Source organism: Passer montanus, unplaced genomic scaffold (genome assembly GCF_014805655.1).
Source record: "Passer montanus isolate IOZ18808 unplaced genomic scaffold, ASM1480565v1 scaffold16, whole genome shotgun sequence".
Taxonomy (NCBI): domain Eukaryota; kingdom Metazoa; phylum Chordata; class Aves; order Passeriformes; family Passeridae; genus Passer; species Passer montanus.
The window spans coordinates 1,015,782-1,033,547 of record NW_024363160.1 but is presented as its reverse complement, the minus strand read 5'-3'; the positions used below and the strand labels follow the sequence as shown (position 1 = coordinate 1,033,547).

The following is a 17,766-nucleotide window of genomic DNA, read 5'->3' as shown; positions in this document are numbered from 1 at the left end:
TGCACTGAAGGAAAGAGAGCTGGGCATGTTCTTATCTTTCTCCTGCTGTGTTTTGCAGATGGCAAGCTGGGAAAAATAAACCACCTTTCTCTAATAATTTAAAATGCTTTTAGGAAGCAAAACATATTCAATGTCAAGCAAAGATAAAAAATATTAACAAAGGCACAAAGGCCCCAAAAGGCAAGATTCCTAGGATGCTGCTTTGCATGCCTTTTTCTACAAAGATATTTCAAGATATACATTTTAGCAGTGATTCAGCAGATTTTGTACAAGATTATGTTTGTATCATCAGTGGCCACGTCTTTAACACACAGCCCAGTGTCCATTTTCTCTGTGTTTAGCAGCCTGCCAGGGTTTGGTGTGCAGCCACTCCACAACCTTGCTGCTGGGAGGAATGCAATTCCAGTGGTGCGGGCAGCTGGCTAGGCAAGTCCTCCTCAGAGAAAAGTCTGGAAAACCACACCTGTTGGATGGAGGTCTAAATGAACAATTCATTACGTTTATAATTATTCACAATTCAATATACATCAGATGGACATGATTTTTCTCTTCAGAAGATTTTTGAGTTACTCTTTGCAAGTTGGTACTTAGGTTTAAAACCAAAATGATGTCAAGACAAAGCTTCTGTGACAGCCTAAGTTCACTGAAAGCAAAGTCTTCAGTACACTCTTAACCTCAAATCCTGTCCTTTACCAATGGTTTCTGAAAAGCTATATCTCCTTTAGGTGAGTTATTCAAGGTACATGATTAGAGGCCCTTGAGCAAAGCCTAATTAAATTATCTAATCCTTTACTGGCATCTAGAAATTTTTTCTTGAACCGTGGATTATTCAAATACCACCATACTGATCAGCACCCAAAGGCTCTCAAGCCCTCATCAATCTCAAATTTCTTTCTGAGTAGGTAAAGCAAAATCAAAACCCACAAGAGCATCCTTGAGAAAGGCTGAGAATTTCATTTGTATCCACAGTTTGAAGATCCAAGGACCATATGATTTTTCTTTAGCAACAACAAGGGCTAATTTGGTCTAATCTGTTAAGTACAATACTTTGAGTCACACGTATTTTAAGCCACATTTTCACATGCTGGCAGCAAATGAGTGTGTGCCTCTGTAGATATGATTTTGATTATAGCAGGGATTTGTGTGTGCCATGATGAATTTTGAAGCATCCTGCCTTAACATCCATGCATTATGGAGTGTGGGCAGTGGGCAGGGTACTGCCCCAGGACCCAGGAGAGCCAGCTGCAGTCTGGGCTTTGCCATTGGCTTTCCAAGTGACAAAGTATGAGACTGTTTTCTTACTTACAGGCAATTAGGAAGGGTGGGCACAGTGCTCACTGCATAATGATTTCGTATTGGTATGACCATTTTTAGACCATTGCCTCCTCAGTTCATGACTGGGGCCTGCAGGCATTATGAAGTCAGCAATGATAGCACCATAAAGTAAATTACAAGAGTATTAATAGCATCAGCTAATATAGACTAGACCTAAGTATGAAAGCCAGGTATTTTGGCCAGTACGTGGGGAATGAAAAGCTTTGTTTCAGGTAGTTAAGCATATTAAGGACATTATGCAAATGGTTTAATAAATGTATCCTCATTTCTGGTTTTATTTTTAATTTTCTGGATGACATTTTCATTTGTAAAATAATGTCTTTAGCCTATGGCGATATATGGCCAGCTTTTCATAGCTGTTCTCAATTACATTTGGGTACGTCAGAGAAAGTTTAAGAGCTTCATGTCTCTCCACCTGCCAGGGGAGAGTGGAGTCATGGCACTCTTCCAATGCTAAATGCATTTCCTGGTAGCCAGATTCACTTTCTATAAATCAGAGAGGACTGCCTGCATTATGCCCAAGGCTGAGGTCATGTAGAGGACCAGAAGCCAGTTCTGAGGATCTCATTTGTGATTTGATAAAGGTTCAATGTTGAGAAGAAATAGTTGAAAGTAAATATTCTAGACAAATCTGCCAGGTGGGTGGTGGAGTAGGCTTTCTGGTCCCCAGCCACTCAGCTCAAGATTCCCAGAGGAGGAGCTGGGGAAATGAAGCATGCTAACGAGATCTCTCCTTTCAGCTTACAAGGAAAAGATGAAGGAGCTGTCCATGCTCTCGCTGATCTGCTCCTGTTTTTACCCGGAACCTCGCAACATGAACATCTACAAATATGATGGTGAGTGATGTTTACTGGAAATCATCCTGCAGGTTAGAAAATGTGCTAGTTCTAGAAAACTACTCAGTTCTCCTACTAGTCCGTAGTGTTAGTTAGTGAATATTTTGCTGATATAACAATTTAATTGCTGGTTTGGGCTATCAATTTCTATGGAGTGTGCAGTACCCATGATGCTGGTTATTGTTCCTAATAGAAGCTGACTAAACTTTTAACATTAGCCCTCTCATACTGAGCTGTTCTTTCCCTACTCCCCATTTGAGAATTACAGCTCTTCATAGCTGGCATAATTCCCAAGAAAATGAAGAAAATATGAAAGCATGCTTAAAAAATTAACTGCTAACCAGCTTGGGCATTGCTTGCAGGGGGTGTGAAATGGCACAAAACCCCAACAAGCATCCAAAATTGCTGTAAATTTTTATCTTTATGAGATTAAGGTATAATTAAGCTATTACAAATAAAATGGAATGTACTCCTAAGAACAGTTTTCAGCCCATAATCTGCCATTGCATTTAAAATGCCCAAGGCAAAGATGCTAAATCATTTGTCTGTGCTTCTGATCCTACTCTGATATCAGTGCTGCTTCTCTCCTGAATACTGCTGGTATTGAAGGACTTACAATTTCCTACCTTATTGTGCAGACATGGAAGTGAAACAAATCAACAAACGTGCCTCAGGCCAGGCCTTTGAACTGATCCTAAAGCCGCCATCTCCAGTCTCAGAAGCACCACGAACTTTAGCTTCTCCAAAGAAGAAAGAACTCTCTCTTGAGGAGATCCAGAAAAAGCTGGAGGCTGCAGAGGAGAGGAGAAAGGTATCTTTCCTTTAAAAAAAAATATGCTACAAATTAGACATGATTTGGTGTACAGAGTAGCAGTTGAGTTTCCTGTTTGCTTGTGTGTTTTCCATTGCCATCACTGACTCATGGTAGCCTGCATGGACTAAATCATCAATATGTTTATAGAAATGAATGAGTTCATTGTCTTTCAGCAGCTTGCAAGCAAGCCTCAGTGGTTTCAATGCTGGGGAAGCATGCATCACAAAATAGACATAGCTTCAGACAGGGGCCAAGTGGGCTCAAATGCACTTGCTTACAATGTGAGCATAACTAATGGTTCATTCAGGGCATCTGTAATAGTTGCTCAAAACCAGTGCAGTTATTATGTCTGAGTTTAAGAGCTAGATCTGCAATTCAAGCAGATGGTCTCTGTGCTACTAGATCTTCACTCCTTGTAGTGTCCGTGGAAACTATTCACAGGGTCTGCATAAGGCAGCTAAAATGTCTTATTTATGCAATATAGAGGAACACCCTGAATACAGTGAGTTAGGGATCGTTCACACACGCTTGAATGAAGACACTAGCATGGCACAGATGCTAAGAGGCATTTCTAGCACTTTCAGTAGTGATGGAAATTGGATTTCTTGGGTTTTGTGCAGACTAAGTCTTCCCCTGTTTATGATCCCACCCATAATGGTAAAGCTCTCTTTCTAAGTTTGTCACACAGCATTTGGAAGAGTTGTTACACCTTTTTCACAAAGGTTGGCACAAAGGCTGGCACAAAGGTAGCTGGAAATACCCATTAACTCCTTATTTGCCCTTCATCATGACTAATGTGTTAAAGAGGTCTTCCTTTTGCCTAAGTCAGAGCTAAATCAAGTTGCTTTTTCTTTTTAGTTTTTACAAAAAGAAAAAGACAAACTCCAGATCAGATAAGTCAGAAGATGAAAATGAGACACTCACCATAACCAGCCTGAATTGCCAGTCTGGAAATTATCAGTGTTCTATATATGCACAGCATTTGTGTATATATAGAACACTGATAATTTGTGCATTTGTGCATATATAGAACACTGATAATATTTGTGCATTTCAAAAAAGCCATGACTGGCTGCAATGACCACAGAAAAATTAAATTGGTAATATATTGTCCTGGTTAATTCATGTTTCTTTTTGCTGATACACAAAAAGAGAACCACAGAAGCTTTAGGACCTTAGGGCTTTCTGTGACCTTCACCCAGGAGATCAATGTTACTTTGTGGCAAATCAGCTTGCACAGTTAAATAGACATTAGAACCCCCTTCTACCTGCCTATGGAGCTCCTTGTAGAGGGTTTCAGAAAATGAAACAAACTTATATGTCTCTTAAGCCTTTTATTTATCTTTTAAACAATGTGATTTCATGCTAAAACTGTTGTTCACAGAACTTTTCCTGATGTCAAAAATGTATACAGAAGTTCAGGTACAGCATCTGTGCACAGATAGCACATGGATCAAATCCAGGAAAAGCAATTCCATTCTCTTTCACTCCTGTCAGACCAGATCAGGGTCACTGCCAAGAACCTCAAGAGAACGATTACTCTGGGGTGTGGTTTGTAAATGTGTCTGCTGAAGTCAGTAGATGTGGATTACTGACAGGTCTTTACAAACTGGCTCTTAGTTGGATTTGCAGTGAAACTTGACTGTTCTGGACCTCACTAATTTGAACAATTCATCTAGATGATAACTGCAGTGTTGCTACTTTTGTCATTTCTGCTGCTTGCTAACAATGACTCTGTGGTTCTAGCACACGCTCATTAGCACTATTGCCTCTTTCAAACAAATATTTCTGCCAGAGCATTCATTTCAGTAAGAGGACATGACTATATCCAAGGAATTTCCATTTGCACTAGCACCTGCTGAGAGGGGTGAGCTCTCACTCATCCAAGTTATGATATTCCCCAAAAATTCAGTCCGTGAAGTTCCTCTGTGCCGAGTACAAATGCTCCAGTAAAGATACAGACACAGAATGAAATGACAGCAATAAAAGGCCTGATATTACGCATATACTTGGTGGAAAATACAAATTGAATGTTTGAGATTTCATTCCATTGATTTCATTACTGTTCATTTCTTTCTAGAGAAAATTCATCATGCAATAGATTGGTAATCAGTGATAGCAATAGACACCTGCCATTTCTTCCCTGTGATACTATATTCATTTTGAATTAATATATAACTGAGTTATTTTAATAGACAAGATCCTCCACATTAGCATTGCAGCAGAAATTGCTGGGAAAGGAACAAAGAACAGAGCAAAATGTTTCTTTACATCACTGTTAAAATCCCTGGTGTTCTTGCATCTTAACTATTGACTTCATTTTTGCCCCAAAAAAAGCATAGTGCAGAGAAGGATAAAAAAGCAATTAGAGGAACAGAAAATCTTCCATAAGAAGATAAATTAAACAGTCCAGTTTTCAGCTCGGAAAGAGACAACAGATGAAAGATAAAATATAAGTCTACAAAGTCATGAATGGTAATAAGAAGATGAATAGGAACAATTATATTCTATTTCTTATAATCCAAATGGGACAAAACATTCAAAGAAATCATCAGACAGAAATTTCAAAAAGGAATCATGTTTTCATGTATTGTTTATTTAAGATATATTTGTTATCACAGACTGTTTAGAGGTTATTAAAATGTTATTTAGTTCAAAAATATCATAGCAAAATTGATAGAGCACTACTTTGTAGGAAATTATGTGAATGGAACTTGTGACTCAGAAAATGTGGAATTTGCTGACTGATGAAAGCTAGAGAGATGTGCCCAACTTCATCTAAAGTTTCCCTCAGCATCTTCTTCCACTTTCTGCTTCTAGACAAACCAGGGAGACTTTTTCCAAAAGCCAGCATGGCTGTTATTATCATACTTTTCAATCTCTGTACAAAGCTGTCAGGCATGGCCATTCTAGATCCTGTCCTTCCAGCACAATTTTAACTCAAATCAAGTATCACTAACAGATGAGAATTGCCTTTTTGGAAAACAAGTTGCTAACTAATTTTACGCTGCTTAGGAATTAGGTTCTGCTCCGTTAATTAGGCAGAGTTCATTAATAAATTTTCCAGCTCATGAGACCATCTAGAGCAATACATGCATTTCAGCAGTCTCCTGCTTAGGCTTTTTCCAGTTTGTCATTCTTGTTTATTTCCTTGTAAGCTTTTACAGGACTCCCTTCCTTTTCTCCCCTTTTTTCTCTACCACACCTGACAGTCATGACCCCATACTCTCAGAGAGTTTCACTTGAGGCATTTTTTATTTTTTGCATTACACAGCAAAGCCCATTTGGGCTACTTACAGATTAGTCCTTTCCATTTATAGAATTCTCTTTACAGCATGTCTCTTTTTTTTTTTTTTTTTTTTTGCATATATGTGCTACATTTTCCTGTCTTGGTGGATAATCAGAAAGATCTTTTCATCCTCTACAGTTAAGAAATTAGAGCACTGTGACATTGTATGCAGCAGTAGTTTTTCTTACAGAATTTTCATCATTTATCAATTTTTACCCATTGGCCTTGAATGTTCAGCTGTTACTATTAGTGGTGTACAGACTTCAAGGGACATATGTCAAATTATTTATTTTTATTGCCTATGTTCCATTTACTTAGTACCATAAAAAGAAACACTAAAAGGATATGCATTTCTTCTAGACTTTGGATTATAGAAGACAAATAGTATGTAATTAAATCCTTTTAATGGCTTTGTATTGGGATGAAACTGAATCAAGTTTATCCCTAGAGCTTACTGTAACAAAGAATGCAGGAATACAATTTTGTTGGTTTTTTTGTTTTGTTGGGTTTTTTTTACTTTCATGCTGTTGGGTATAGACTTACAGCTTCCTGGGTTTTTAACACCATTGCAATGAAATGCCACAAGACAAACCTGCTGTCCAGCCTGGGCTCACTGTGCCCCCACAGCAGCAGCCAGCCCAGGGCACCTCTGCCAGCATTAGGACCACACTCAGTGCTGGGCTTCAGCATCCAGCTCACTGCCCCTTTGAGCCAGCCCCTCTGAGCCTGCCCAGAGGGGGTTCTTGACACTCTTAACCCATCCCTGCCTTGGTCACCCGTGTTTACTGCTCTGTACAGGAGGCTGGCAGGGGAAGGCAGGGAAGGCAGTAGAGCTGGGGGACAAATGTTCCTCCCTGGACATTGCATGGCACCTACAGAACTGCTGCTCCAGGTGACAGGCAGAGAAGGGATGCTCTCCATCCCTACCAAAAGTCGAGCTTTCTTCTTCTGTCTCATTTCTGTTACCCTTTCCCACCAAATCAAGAATGGGAATGAGGACAGGCAGTGCCCAAGTCATATGTCTCCTGTCTTGCCCACCTGTTGATCTCCCTTTCTATTGCTGCTGGCCCTCAGCTGTGCTTCTGTGCAGAAGTAACACTGCATTAAGCATTTTTCCATGTAAAAGTCCCACTAATAGGTGTAACCAGCACCAGGAACAAATGTTTCTGTCACATTTTGATTTACACCGTAGTGTGTCTATACACAATGGTTCAATCCTAAGTAACCAAAGACAGCAAAAATTCCAAGAAACTTCACATCACTCATCCAAAAGCACACATTAGCCTGTGGAATATGGGCCTGTAGGAAGATGTTTGCTACCACAAGGAGAGGATTTGGTGTTAGGCACCAGAGTCTGTCTCAGAGCACATGGAGCCATCAGCATACATCCCAATGCTGGCAGACATTCTCTCCCCTTTCTGCCATGGGCTCTGCCACTAATGAACAACCATAAGACAATTTGACATTAATCTTCATTAACTTTATAATGCCAGGCCTCAAACTGCAGCAGACCATGAGGGCAGAGGCTCAGGTGGTACTTCTTGCTTGCTCCCCCCATGCCTTGTTCACTCCCACAGGTCACAACCATGAGAGCAGCAATTTTGTGCCAAAAGAGGAAGAGAAAGTTTTCTTGAATCACAACAAGGATGGGCTTTTTTTTTTTTTTTACTCCACATTCCAAAGTTTGTTTGGCAGACTTTACAAAAATAAATTGAAAAAAGAAATCCCCACCTAAATTTAAGCAAAATTGTTCATTATCTAGCTTCACTAGAAGCAGAGCTACACCCATAGTTACAGATCACATGTCTCTGACTCTCCTGCCAAATGGGTATTTCTTGAGAGAAGTCTAATTTGAGATCATTCCCATGCTTTTACAAGGAAAAATCCCAGCCTCAGTTCCTTCTCCTGAAAACATCAGTACTTCAAGTCACCATACCCAGGCTTCACCTTGGCATTTACAGTGCAGTAGGAGCCTTTCCTTCTGTCTCCACCATCTGCCCCATTAACCGTATCTCGTAGGTACACAACGTATTGAGGAACACCAACATTACTGCAGCTTCTTCTGAACAACTGCACTGTAAAAAAAAACAGTCAGTGAACAAATGTGTTGTGAAAGAGGAGCACTTATGACTGGTGGTGTGTCTCAGACACCCCAGTAACTAAGGGTACTGGTGATTGAGGTTGAATGCATTCAAGCTGAAATTCCCAGCTTAAGAACAGTTGTCTGAACCCACTTTTTGCTTAAGAGCAATAAAGGATTACTTTCATCTCCACATCAATTACTTCAATATTTGGATATGTCTATCAAACAAAAATAGATGTCAGAAAATAAAACACCTCTTACTCAGATAGGGAGAATTTTCTTCATGTGAGTAATAGTTTAACAGTGTATCTCCAAAGCCAGTTTCCCTAACTGATTTTGCTCATGAAGTGAGTGTTTAGTAGTCTACATCTATTTCTGGCCAGTTAGGTAACAGATGAGGATTTCCTTTTGAACCACTCATCTCTGAAAACTGAAGATGCACATGGATCCCTTAAAAATATGGCATGAACATCACAGGAATTTGCCTGCATTTTTAGCATATCAGTATGTTTCTTGGAGCAAAGGTATCTGTACCAGGACTATTCTCCAGTATTTTTATTCCTCCATATTTAATTATTAACAAATAAGTATTTTTGTTTCTCCACATTATTTTGTGGCCTTTCAGTACCTTAAGGGGGCTTGTAAAATGTAGGGAAAGTGATTTTTTCCAAGCACAGATAGTGATAGAACAAGGAAAAATTGTTTTAAACTAAAAGAGGGGTGATTTAGATTAGATGGTAGGAGAAAGTTCTTTAATGTGTGGGTGGTGAGGCAGTGACACAGGTTGCTCAGAGAAGCTGTGGATGCCCCATCCCTCGAAGTGCCCCAGATCAGGTTGGATGGGGCTTTGCACAACCTGGTCTAGTGGAAGGTGTACCTGCCTATGGCAGGGGGTGAGAACTGGATCATCTTTAAGGTCCATTCCAGTCCAAGACAGTCTGTGATGCTTTGATTCTATGATGTAACACTAGATGCTGCAGCTGGAGCTGCATTGGTTATGCCTTGTTATATTTAAGAAGTGTTCTGAATATTTCCCCTTGAATATTGCTTTTTTGCTCCACCATTTCATATTTTTCTCTCCTTATTAGTTTTCTTTCTTTCATCTTGTTTACAGCCTTTTTTTTCATTTTCTCACCACATCTGTATCAGAAACACAATAAGCAGTATACAATTGTGTTAGAGCTATCAAAAATTTGAAAATATCCTTTCCAGCACTTCAAACAGTGTCGAAAATAAACTTGAAATAAAACCTCCTATGTAGGTTGGAATCCTGCATAACTGTGGAACTGTGTGAGTCCAAACTCAGCCATTTAAAAGCCAAGACAAACAACAAAGGGAGTCTATTAATCCCAGCTCCCCTGGGTATCCATGGTCATTCATTTACCCATTTCTGGATGTGTAGTAGACTTTGAACAGACAGGGTGGCCAAGTTCTTTTGCCAAATGGGTTGGAAACAGAAAATAATTTGACAATCCAGTACAAACACATAGCAGGCGCCTTCCAGAAGTGTCATAAGGGGATTTCAGAATGGTCTGAACACCAGGGAAACAGGCAGACTGACAGCTGGGGTACAACACCATTAGAGAAGGGACATCAGTCTAAATGACATTCTACCCTGTGGATGTTCCATGGCAGGGAGGGGGTTCCTTTATTTTGAACCAGTCCTGGGTACCGGTGATTTTCCTGTCTCAAAATTCATCACAATGTGCCATGAAAGACATATTGCAAAGGAAAATCACATTAGGGGTTTACAGTCAGTTCCTGAGGCCTTGTTCAGCTTTCAAGCAGTCTCCTTCTGGAGCCAACCCAATTTGCATCCAGTAAATACTGAATTAGAGGATAAGGATTTTCTTCATTATCATGAATTATAGGACAAATTACTTTTGAATGTACTGTCTGCCAGCGCAGCATCCAGAAATGTGTGTACTTTGATATGAAGCTCTAATTTCTCACTGTTCTCCAGTATTTATGATAAAAAGTCCTTCCAGAAGGCAAAGGGTTTGAATGGAAGAAAAACAAATCTTGAAAAATAGCCAAGTGCCTCAAAATCTCAAAGGCATTTTGCTACCTCCATTGAAAGCAAATGTTCTTTTAAAAAACGCGTCTTATATGCATAGTCCAAATCTTACTTTTTATTAGTGCATGGCTATGTCCTTGAAAATCGTTTTCCAAATCTGAAAATGTATTATTTTATAACACATCATATATGCATATTTAAGCACCATGAATTGTTAGCCTTTCCAATTAACAAGTCACTTCTGCAATGTTTAATGGGAAAGGACATTACAATAATTCTAATGGTGCCTTTTATATTCAAACTCCCAACAGGAAGAGAAATGTGTTCCCAGATTATCCATTATCCATTATCATTTAAGCAAAGAGTTCACAAAATTCATATCAGCAAAAAAAATTTAATGATTGTAACACTTCCAAATGTAGATGAGGGATTGCTGTTGAGTAGTGAATTAAACAGAAAATGCAGAATAAATTTAGAGGCACTAGGCAAACTAGGCCACTCAGGTTTGTCCACGAGTGGGAAAGAGAGATTAAATATTTAGTTATTTCAGGTTTACATTGCATCAGGTCTTTTAAAATAACTTTTTTATGTAGTAAAATAACCTATGGTTAAGAACTGTTAAATGGTAAGTATCTGAAATCAAACATTTTGTTTCAAAATGAACTATTTCTATTATATTATTATTTTTTAAATATATATTTTTATTAAGCTTATTTGGCTTTTCTGAGTTTTTAATTGCTCTACAAAATTCCTTCTTTGCCTCCTCTACTTGTCTTTGGCTCATCCTTCTTCCATATTCCACCAGTGAAATTCCCTCTACTTTTGGCTTCATCTACTTGAGGGGTTTTGTTCCCACTTGCAACATCTTTCATCTGGCACAACAGAGTCAAAGGCATGAAAAATGCTTGCTCTCTTACTCTGTTCTACATATTCTGCAAGGGAGAGAGGAGCCAGGAAGAGTCAGGGAGGTACCAGCGTTTCCAAGAGACCATTCCTGCCTGCAGGTGCTCCAGAGATTTGAGATTTGATTTGCAGGTTTGAGAAATGAGCCTGTGCCTGCAGCCACTGATAAGGATGGATGGAAGTGGCTGTCTCCCATTATCTCAAGCAGGCCATTACAGCCTTTCAAAGCCAGATGTGTTTTATGCACCATCTTGCTGCAAGATGTTCTGCCTTGCCTTTGCAACCTTTTCTAGAATCTGCTTTATTTGCCCTGTCAGTGCATTTGGTTTTATGCATATCTTACTTTCATTAAAATATTTGCTTTCTCCTAGTTGAGTGTTGCTCATATAAAAGAATTGCAGCCTTTTTCAGTCCATTTAAAGCCACATGATAGAATTTAAAAGGTTTCATTACCACTGATTGTAATTAATGGTTAAAACCCTTAATTTAGGCCATAAACTAACTCATTTTTATGGATCACACTGGCAATGGTGCCTTGGGATCAGCACTGAAATACACATTTAGCCTCCCAGTGCCCTATTTCATTCTCTGTTTTTCTGTTTCTTCTCATGCTGCCTCTCATTTATTTTATCCAAAAGCATACAATGTTGTTAATCCTTTCCAAATAACTCTCTTTTCAAATAGACTTGCCTGGAGAATGGGCTCAATGCTGCAAGTTTTTGGCTTCTGTCCTAGGATTAGTGGTTTCCTGTTAGAAATTTGATTGAGTATACATAACAAAGCTGATGCTTCTGAGAAGTGAGTTTACAAGGAAGAACACAATACTAAGCATAGACTGCATCTGTTTAATTCCTACTCACAGTTTTCATCTTCCTTGAAAAATAAAAACTTTTAACTAAAAATTTTTTGTATTTTCCATGCAATAAACACTTTTTTCCTCTTCCTAATTGGTGAGATTAATCTGAATGTAAGAGTAATGAGAAGAAACATTGCCTGAATTTATTCTGCCTGTACTTCATGTCAATAAACAGTTATTAACTATTCAAGCACATTGAAGAAGAGTCCAACCTGGGTGAAAATTGCACCTGTCCTGCATCAGTAATCTCCCTTTTTACTCTGTACATTTCTTCAACCCCAGGTTGCTATCTCTGAAGATAAAAGGCCTGTAGCTAAAATGCTGCAGCTGTCCGAGGTTGAGCAACCCCTGCAGTAATCCAGGCGAGCCAGGGCAGCAGCACAGCAGCATTTCTTGTTAACAGAAGTGCTTTCGACATTTCTCTGCTGCTGCCTCAGGCATATGCCCCACATTTAGCCAGGGCTTCTAAACGTAAGACTAACCTGGTTCACTCACAAAATGACCTTTCTAAAAAAAGATAGCAAACTTTACAGAGTTTCCGCACATGCTTTGCTCCACACGAGTATTTCTTCTCAGCCTGTGTCTCTTTTTCCAGTCCCAGGAGGCCCAGGTGCTGAAACATCTGGCAGAGAAGAGAGAACATGAGCGAGAAGTGCTTCAAAAAGCTTTGGAGGAGAACAATAACTTCAGCAAAATGGCAGAGGAAAAGCTGATACTGAAAATGGAACAGATCAAAGAAAACCGTGAAGCTAATTTAGCTGCTCTTATTGAACGCCTCCAAGAGAAGGTAACCACACCATCACTCCTCACCTTAGACTAGAGAGGAAAAGCTAATCCATATTTTGCAGAGGTGTTGTGCATAGTCCTTACCTCAGCTGCTACACTTGAGCTATTTTTAAGTCAGAGCTACTGATGCCTGTCCAAACCCCCACCCACTTTGGAAAAGGACTGAAGTGCCACAGTCACACAATCACAGGATGGTTGAGGTTGGAAGGTCCCTCTGGAGATCATCTGGTCCAGCTCCAGGCTCAAGGGGGGCCATGTAGAACCAGTTGCCCAGGGCCATGTCCAGGTGGCTTTTTGATATCTCCAAGAATGAAGACTCCAATTCCACTCTGGGCAACCTGTGCCAGCGCTCAGTCACCTCACAATGAAAAAGTGTTCCGTGATGTTCAGAGGAAACCTCATGGGTTTTAGTTTTTTCCCATTGCCCCTGATCATGTCACTGGGCACCACTGGAAAGATCCTGGCTCTGTGTTCCCTTCATTCAGGTATTTAGAGATATTTGTTAGATTCCCCTGAGCTGTCCCCAAACTGAGCAATCCAGCTCTCTCAGCCTTTTCTCACAGCAGAGACTGAGAGATGCTCCTTGATCCTCATGGCCCTTTGCTGGACTGTCTCTAGAGAAAGGTTGGATTTCTGGCTTCTAAGAAGTTCGGTGAACAAAGGAAAGGTCACTTGTGTTTAGATTTTAGCTTCGAAGAAAAGTCACTGATCAAATCAAACAACTGCCCTATGTCTATAATTCCTGGTTTCTCAGAGGAGAAAGAAGAAAAACTCTGGGAAAAAAAATTCTTCCGTATACAGCAAAAAAGGTCTGTCTTTCCACAAGTCTTGCAAAGAAGAGAATAAATTTTCATATGGAGATCTTTGGTACAGCCAGGGGAAACAGGGAATCACAAACCCTAGATGCAGGATAAAGTATGCCCTTCTCCAAAAGAAACCTTCCACACAAGGGAGAGAAACATGCAAGTAAAGATTTAGAAGTGTTAAGAAAAAACTAATTAGTGCTGTATGAGTGATCGTTTGTTTCTCTTAATAATTAAGTTTCTAATATACTCTGATATACTATTTCAATAGTAAATTGGCTAAAGAAAATAGCTCTCAGAGGTTTTCAAGGAGATATTCATAAGCACCTCCACATCTGTGATGGAGACAAAAGTCTTTGAGAGTAGGAAAGAAACAACAGAATCCAAAGGATAATGTTACAAGTAACTACACAAACAGGATAATTCTTGAGCTTAAGTACTATACCCAGATTGCTTGACATTTTTGCATTAACTTAATTTGCAGGCACATTCCCAGACCTCATGAAAACAAAGGAAAAAGCAAATTAGTTATCCTCAAGGTCCAAAAGGAAGTGGGAAGGACAGCTGATGCATCTCTCAGTCCTAGGTTAATGTAAACAGACTGTTAAACCCTGTTTCCACAGAAATGTGATGGTATATATGCATTAAACCCAAGAAAGTCTTCTGAGGAAAGATGATAGTAACTTACTTGGAATCATTTGCACTGACGAGTAATGAAAACATACAATTTTGCCAACACCGAAACATCAAAAAACAAACATAATTTGCCAATTTCAAAAGTGAATCCTTAATATACAGAAAAAGAAAAGAGATACCTGGTTCCAAGTCTTCCAAAGTTACACAGGATGTGGGTTCCTCAAGGTATTGGTGTGTAGAAACTACTGCAGAAATAACTTCTGTATGCTGCAGTTAATAGGAATACCAAGCAATAAATCCTTTATAAAATCTAGCATTCAGTATTACAGATCTTTAAAGAACTGATTTACAGGTTAAGTTAGTGCAATAGGAGGTATTTTTCATTATAGCCAGAGAAAGAATCAAGAGGACAGGTAGCTTCAGTGTTCTGACTAAGGAAATTATTGAGATGTTCAGATTGACTTATCTCGTTGAAACTAAGTTCTTGGATCTTTATTACAGTTCCTAAATGCTACAGATAACAGAGTAACTAACATACAATATGCAGGCAATTAATTTGTCACTCATCCTTCCCTATAATTAGTTTAATATCCAGGAATCCAAAGAGCAAATATGAGCATGTGGCACATTTTATGCTGCAAGCAGCGTCTCTCTGTGTGGCCCTTTTAAATGAAACTCTGTGAGGTGCTGAGGATCATGAGGCCATATCAGATAAAAGCTTTTGAGCTCCAAAGCAGGAGTAGAAAGTAAACACAAAATGTGCCTCGGGCTGGTCTGATGGATGACACCTCTCCCGTGTTGCTTCTTTTAAAGATGGTTGTGCTGTGAAACAAGTTTTGCACAAGCATCAAGCATGACCTAAACTTGTTGTCAGCATGAACCTCCCTGGGCAGGTGGAATGAGAAGATTTGATTTTTTCCTTTCTTGATGTTTTCCAGGAGAGGCATGCTGCAGAGGTCCGTAGAAACAAGGAGCTCCAGGTGGAACTGTCTGGCTGAAAACAGCAATGGTGGATGTGACCCATCCCCACCATTAGTAAACTCCCCCTGCCTATATTATTATGGATCATGCGATATAAGTATGGGAAATGTATGACGTGGTTTAAAAAAAAGGTAAAAACAAGAACTCAATAAAAAACTTTAAAAAGAAACAAAAAAAATAAAAACAAAAACAATGCGGTCTCTTTGCAGAATGATTTGCTTGATGTTTAAAAAACTTGGATCTTATTTTGTAAATACTTACATTTTTGTTAAAAAATACAATTATTGCATTATGCAAGTTATTTCATAATCTTACATGTCCTGTAACAGGCTTCTGATGTTGTCTATTTCCACTCGGTTGAATTTGCTGGGTCTGTTCATTTGAAGCACCTCATGTCTAATTCCATTCCCTGCGACTTCTCATTCCAACCCACCATGAGGTCAGTAGTAGTTCTATGGTGCTAGAGGCCAATCATTGCCTAATAACCTAGACTGCTTTGCCATCTATAAGCTTTCTTGAAACAGTGACTAGATCACAGGTATTGTGACTTCACATTCAGCTGTCCAAGACAAAAGGCTCTTAAAATGGTTTTTCAAATGCAACTTATGCTGCAGGACTCTGTACAACTTATGCTGTACTATTGAGGTTGAATCGCCACATAGAGTGTTTGTTGCTTCTGCTTTTTGAGGTGAGAGGCAACAAAAACATCTGTGCAACAGAATGAAATCAAACAAGATCAGTTTGAGACAAATTTTAGAGGCACATTGTAACCATCAAGCTATGACAAGTTTTGGATGATGCCAAACAGCCATAAAAATGCTAATTGTAAAGTGAGCTTAATTCACCACTTGACAATTTATTGATGGAGCAACTAATAGATAGCATCAAGTGGCTTTATCTGTAGGTGCCATGATCTATGATACTTATCTGATGCTACCACATTACATGTGTAATAGTACAAGAGGCTACCGAGTACTTCACCTGGAACCCATGAGCCAGTTGTTACTGTTTTTTATGACACTGCTGACTTCCATCCATCATGACCTTTACTCTTCAGTGTTAGCCAACCCTACCTAGTGACAGACATCTAGGACTAAGAGGGCTGAAGCAGGAGGAATGACTAGACAGGGTGCTTGTGCCAAGTACAATATCACCAAACCTAACACATCATCCCCAAAATAGCTGCAGTTTTGAAGTTGTCCCTACCCCCCCTGGAGGTTGCTGCCTGCATATTCTACTCTTCATTAGTGCTATTTTCCTGTATGTCATTGTGAGCAAGCTGTGATTAATAAAGAATTGGGGTTCTGTGAACTGAAAAAGGGCTTGTTTCTTCTCTCGCCTCTGGCATGTGCCCATGTAAGGGGAAAACCTAATGTAGTCATAAAAGCATGGAAATGAGACTTAAACAATTATTAATAAACCAAGCCTATTTCTCTGCTAATATGGCACTAATCCCTTCTATGCATTTTCCAGTGCTTAGGCTGGCTGTTTTTAAAGATTACCATATAAACTGAGCCTACAAACGTGACCTCTAGCACTGAGTTTATTAGAAAAGAACTAGCTGTATACACATGTGCATGCATTCCTCAATCCTGACTCAACACTGGGGGAAAAATTGAATTTGGGGAAAGAAAAGTAAATAATCTATCTCTGGGTACATACATCAATAACAATGACAAGATTCTGGGCGTTAACACACAGGTTTTCAGGGTAGAAAACATTAATTTATAGGATTTATTGAAGAACAAAATCACTTGGGTTTCTGCTGAGCTCCAGAGATGAGATGTAAAATTGAATCAGACCCCATTTTGAATTGGGCAAGTGATAAAGAATTATCTCTAGGACTAGTAGAAAACTAAACTAATTATTTGAAGTCATCAAAGTTGCATCATTTACTTGCTCTTTCAGAGAGGTGGACTTTATGCTTCAGGTCTGCAACAGTCTGTTTTTTATTTTAGCAGACTACTTTGTTTCAGGGCCAAGCAATGGCCTGCAGTCAAAAAGCAGCAGAAGTTGAACATGGAGAAAGGCTGTGAGCTCAATTCTGTATGCAGTGAACTCAGTACCACAGAATGAAATGAGTACTCCTACTTGTTACAGCAGCTGGGTCTTCTTGCCTAAATTACTTATCTTTCTTATGAAATTACCAGAAGTGAACCTGGCATGGAAGCCAGATAGCAGACGTTGAGTCTGGAAGACGTGAACTTCAATGTTGCCAAGCCTATAAAGTTTGTATATTGCTTTAAACCCTAGTAACAAAAAAAAAAAAAAAAAAAAAAAAAAAAAAAAAAAAAAAAAAAAAAAAAGACATTATTGTAATTAAATTTAAGGTCCAGGATCTTAGCTTGAGGGCCTGTGTATTCTGTTTTCACTTCCCAATGGCCATCCACTTACAGTTTTCCCTGTCCATTGATTTCACAAATTCTG

General features: G+C 39.2%; 1 protein-coding gene across 1 annotated transcript in view; it reads left to right on the top strand.

The window, feature by feature from the left end:
• The window catches only part of STMN2 (stathmin 2), a 39,323-nt gene extending 22,664 nt beyond the window's left edge, over positions 1-16,659 (top strand). The window contains exons 2-5 of the mRNA XM_039703077.1: positions 2,076-2,171; positions 2,810-2,982; positions 12,729-12,920; positions 15,297-16,659. Of these exons, the coding sequence (XP_039559011.1) occupies positions 2,076-2,171; positions 2,810-2,982; positions 12,729-12,920; positions 15,297-15,356 (521 nt within the window). The 3' untranslated portion in view covers positions 15,357-16,659. The remainder of the gene's footprint in view (positions 1-2,075; positions 2,172-2,809; positions 2,983-12,728; positions 12,921-15,296) is intronic.
• The last annotated feature ends 1,107 nt before the right edge of the window (positions 16,660-17,766 follow it).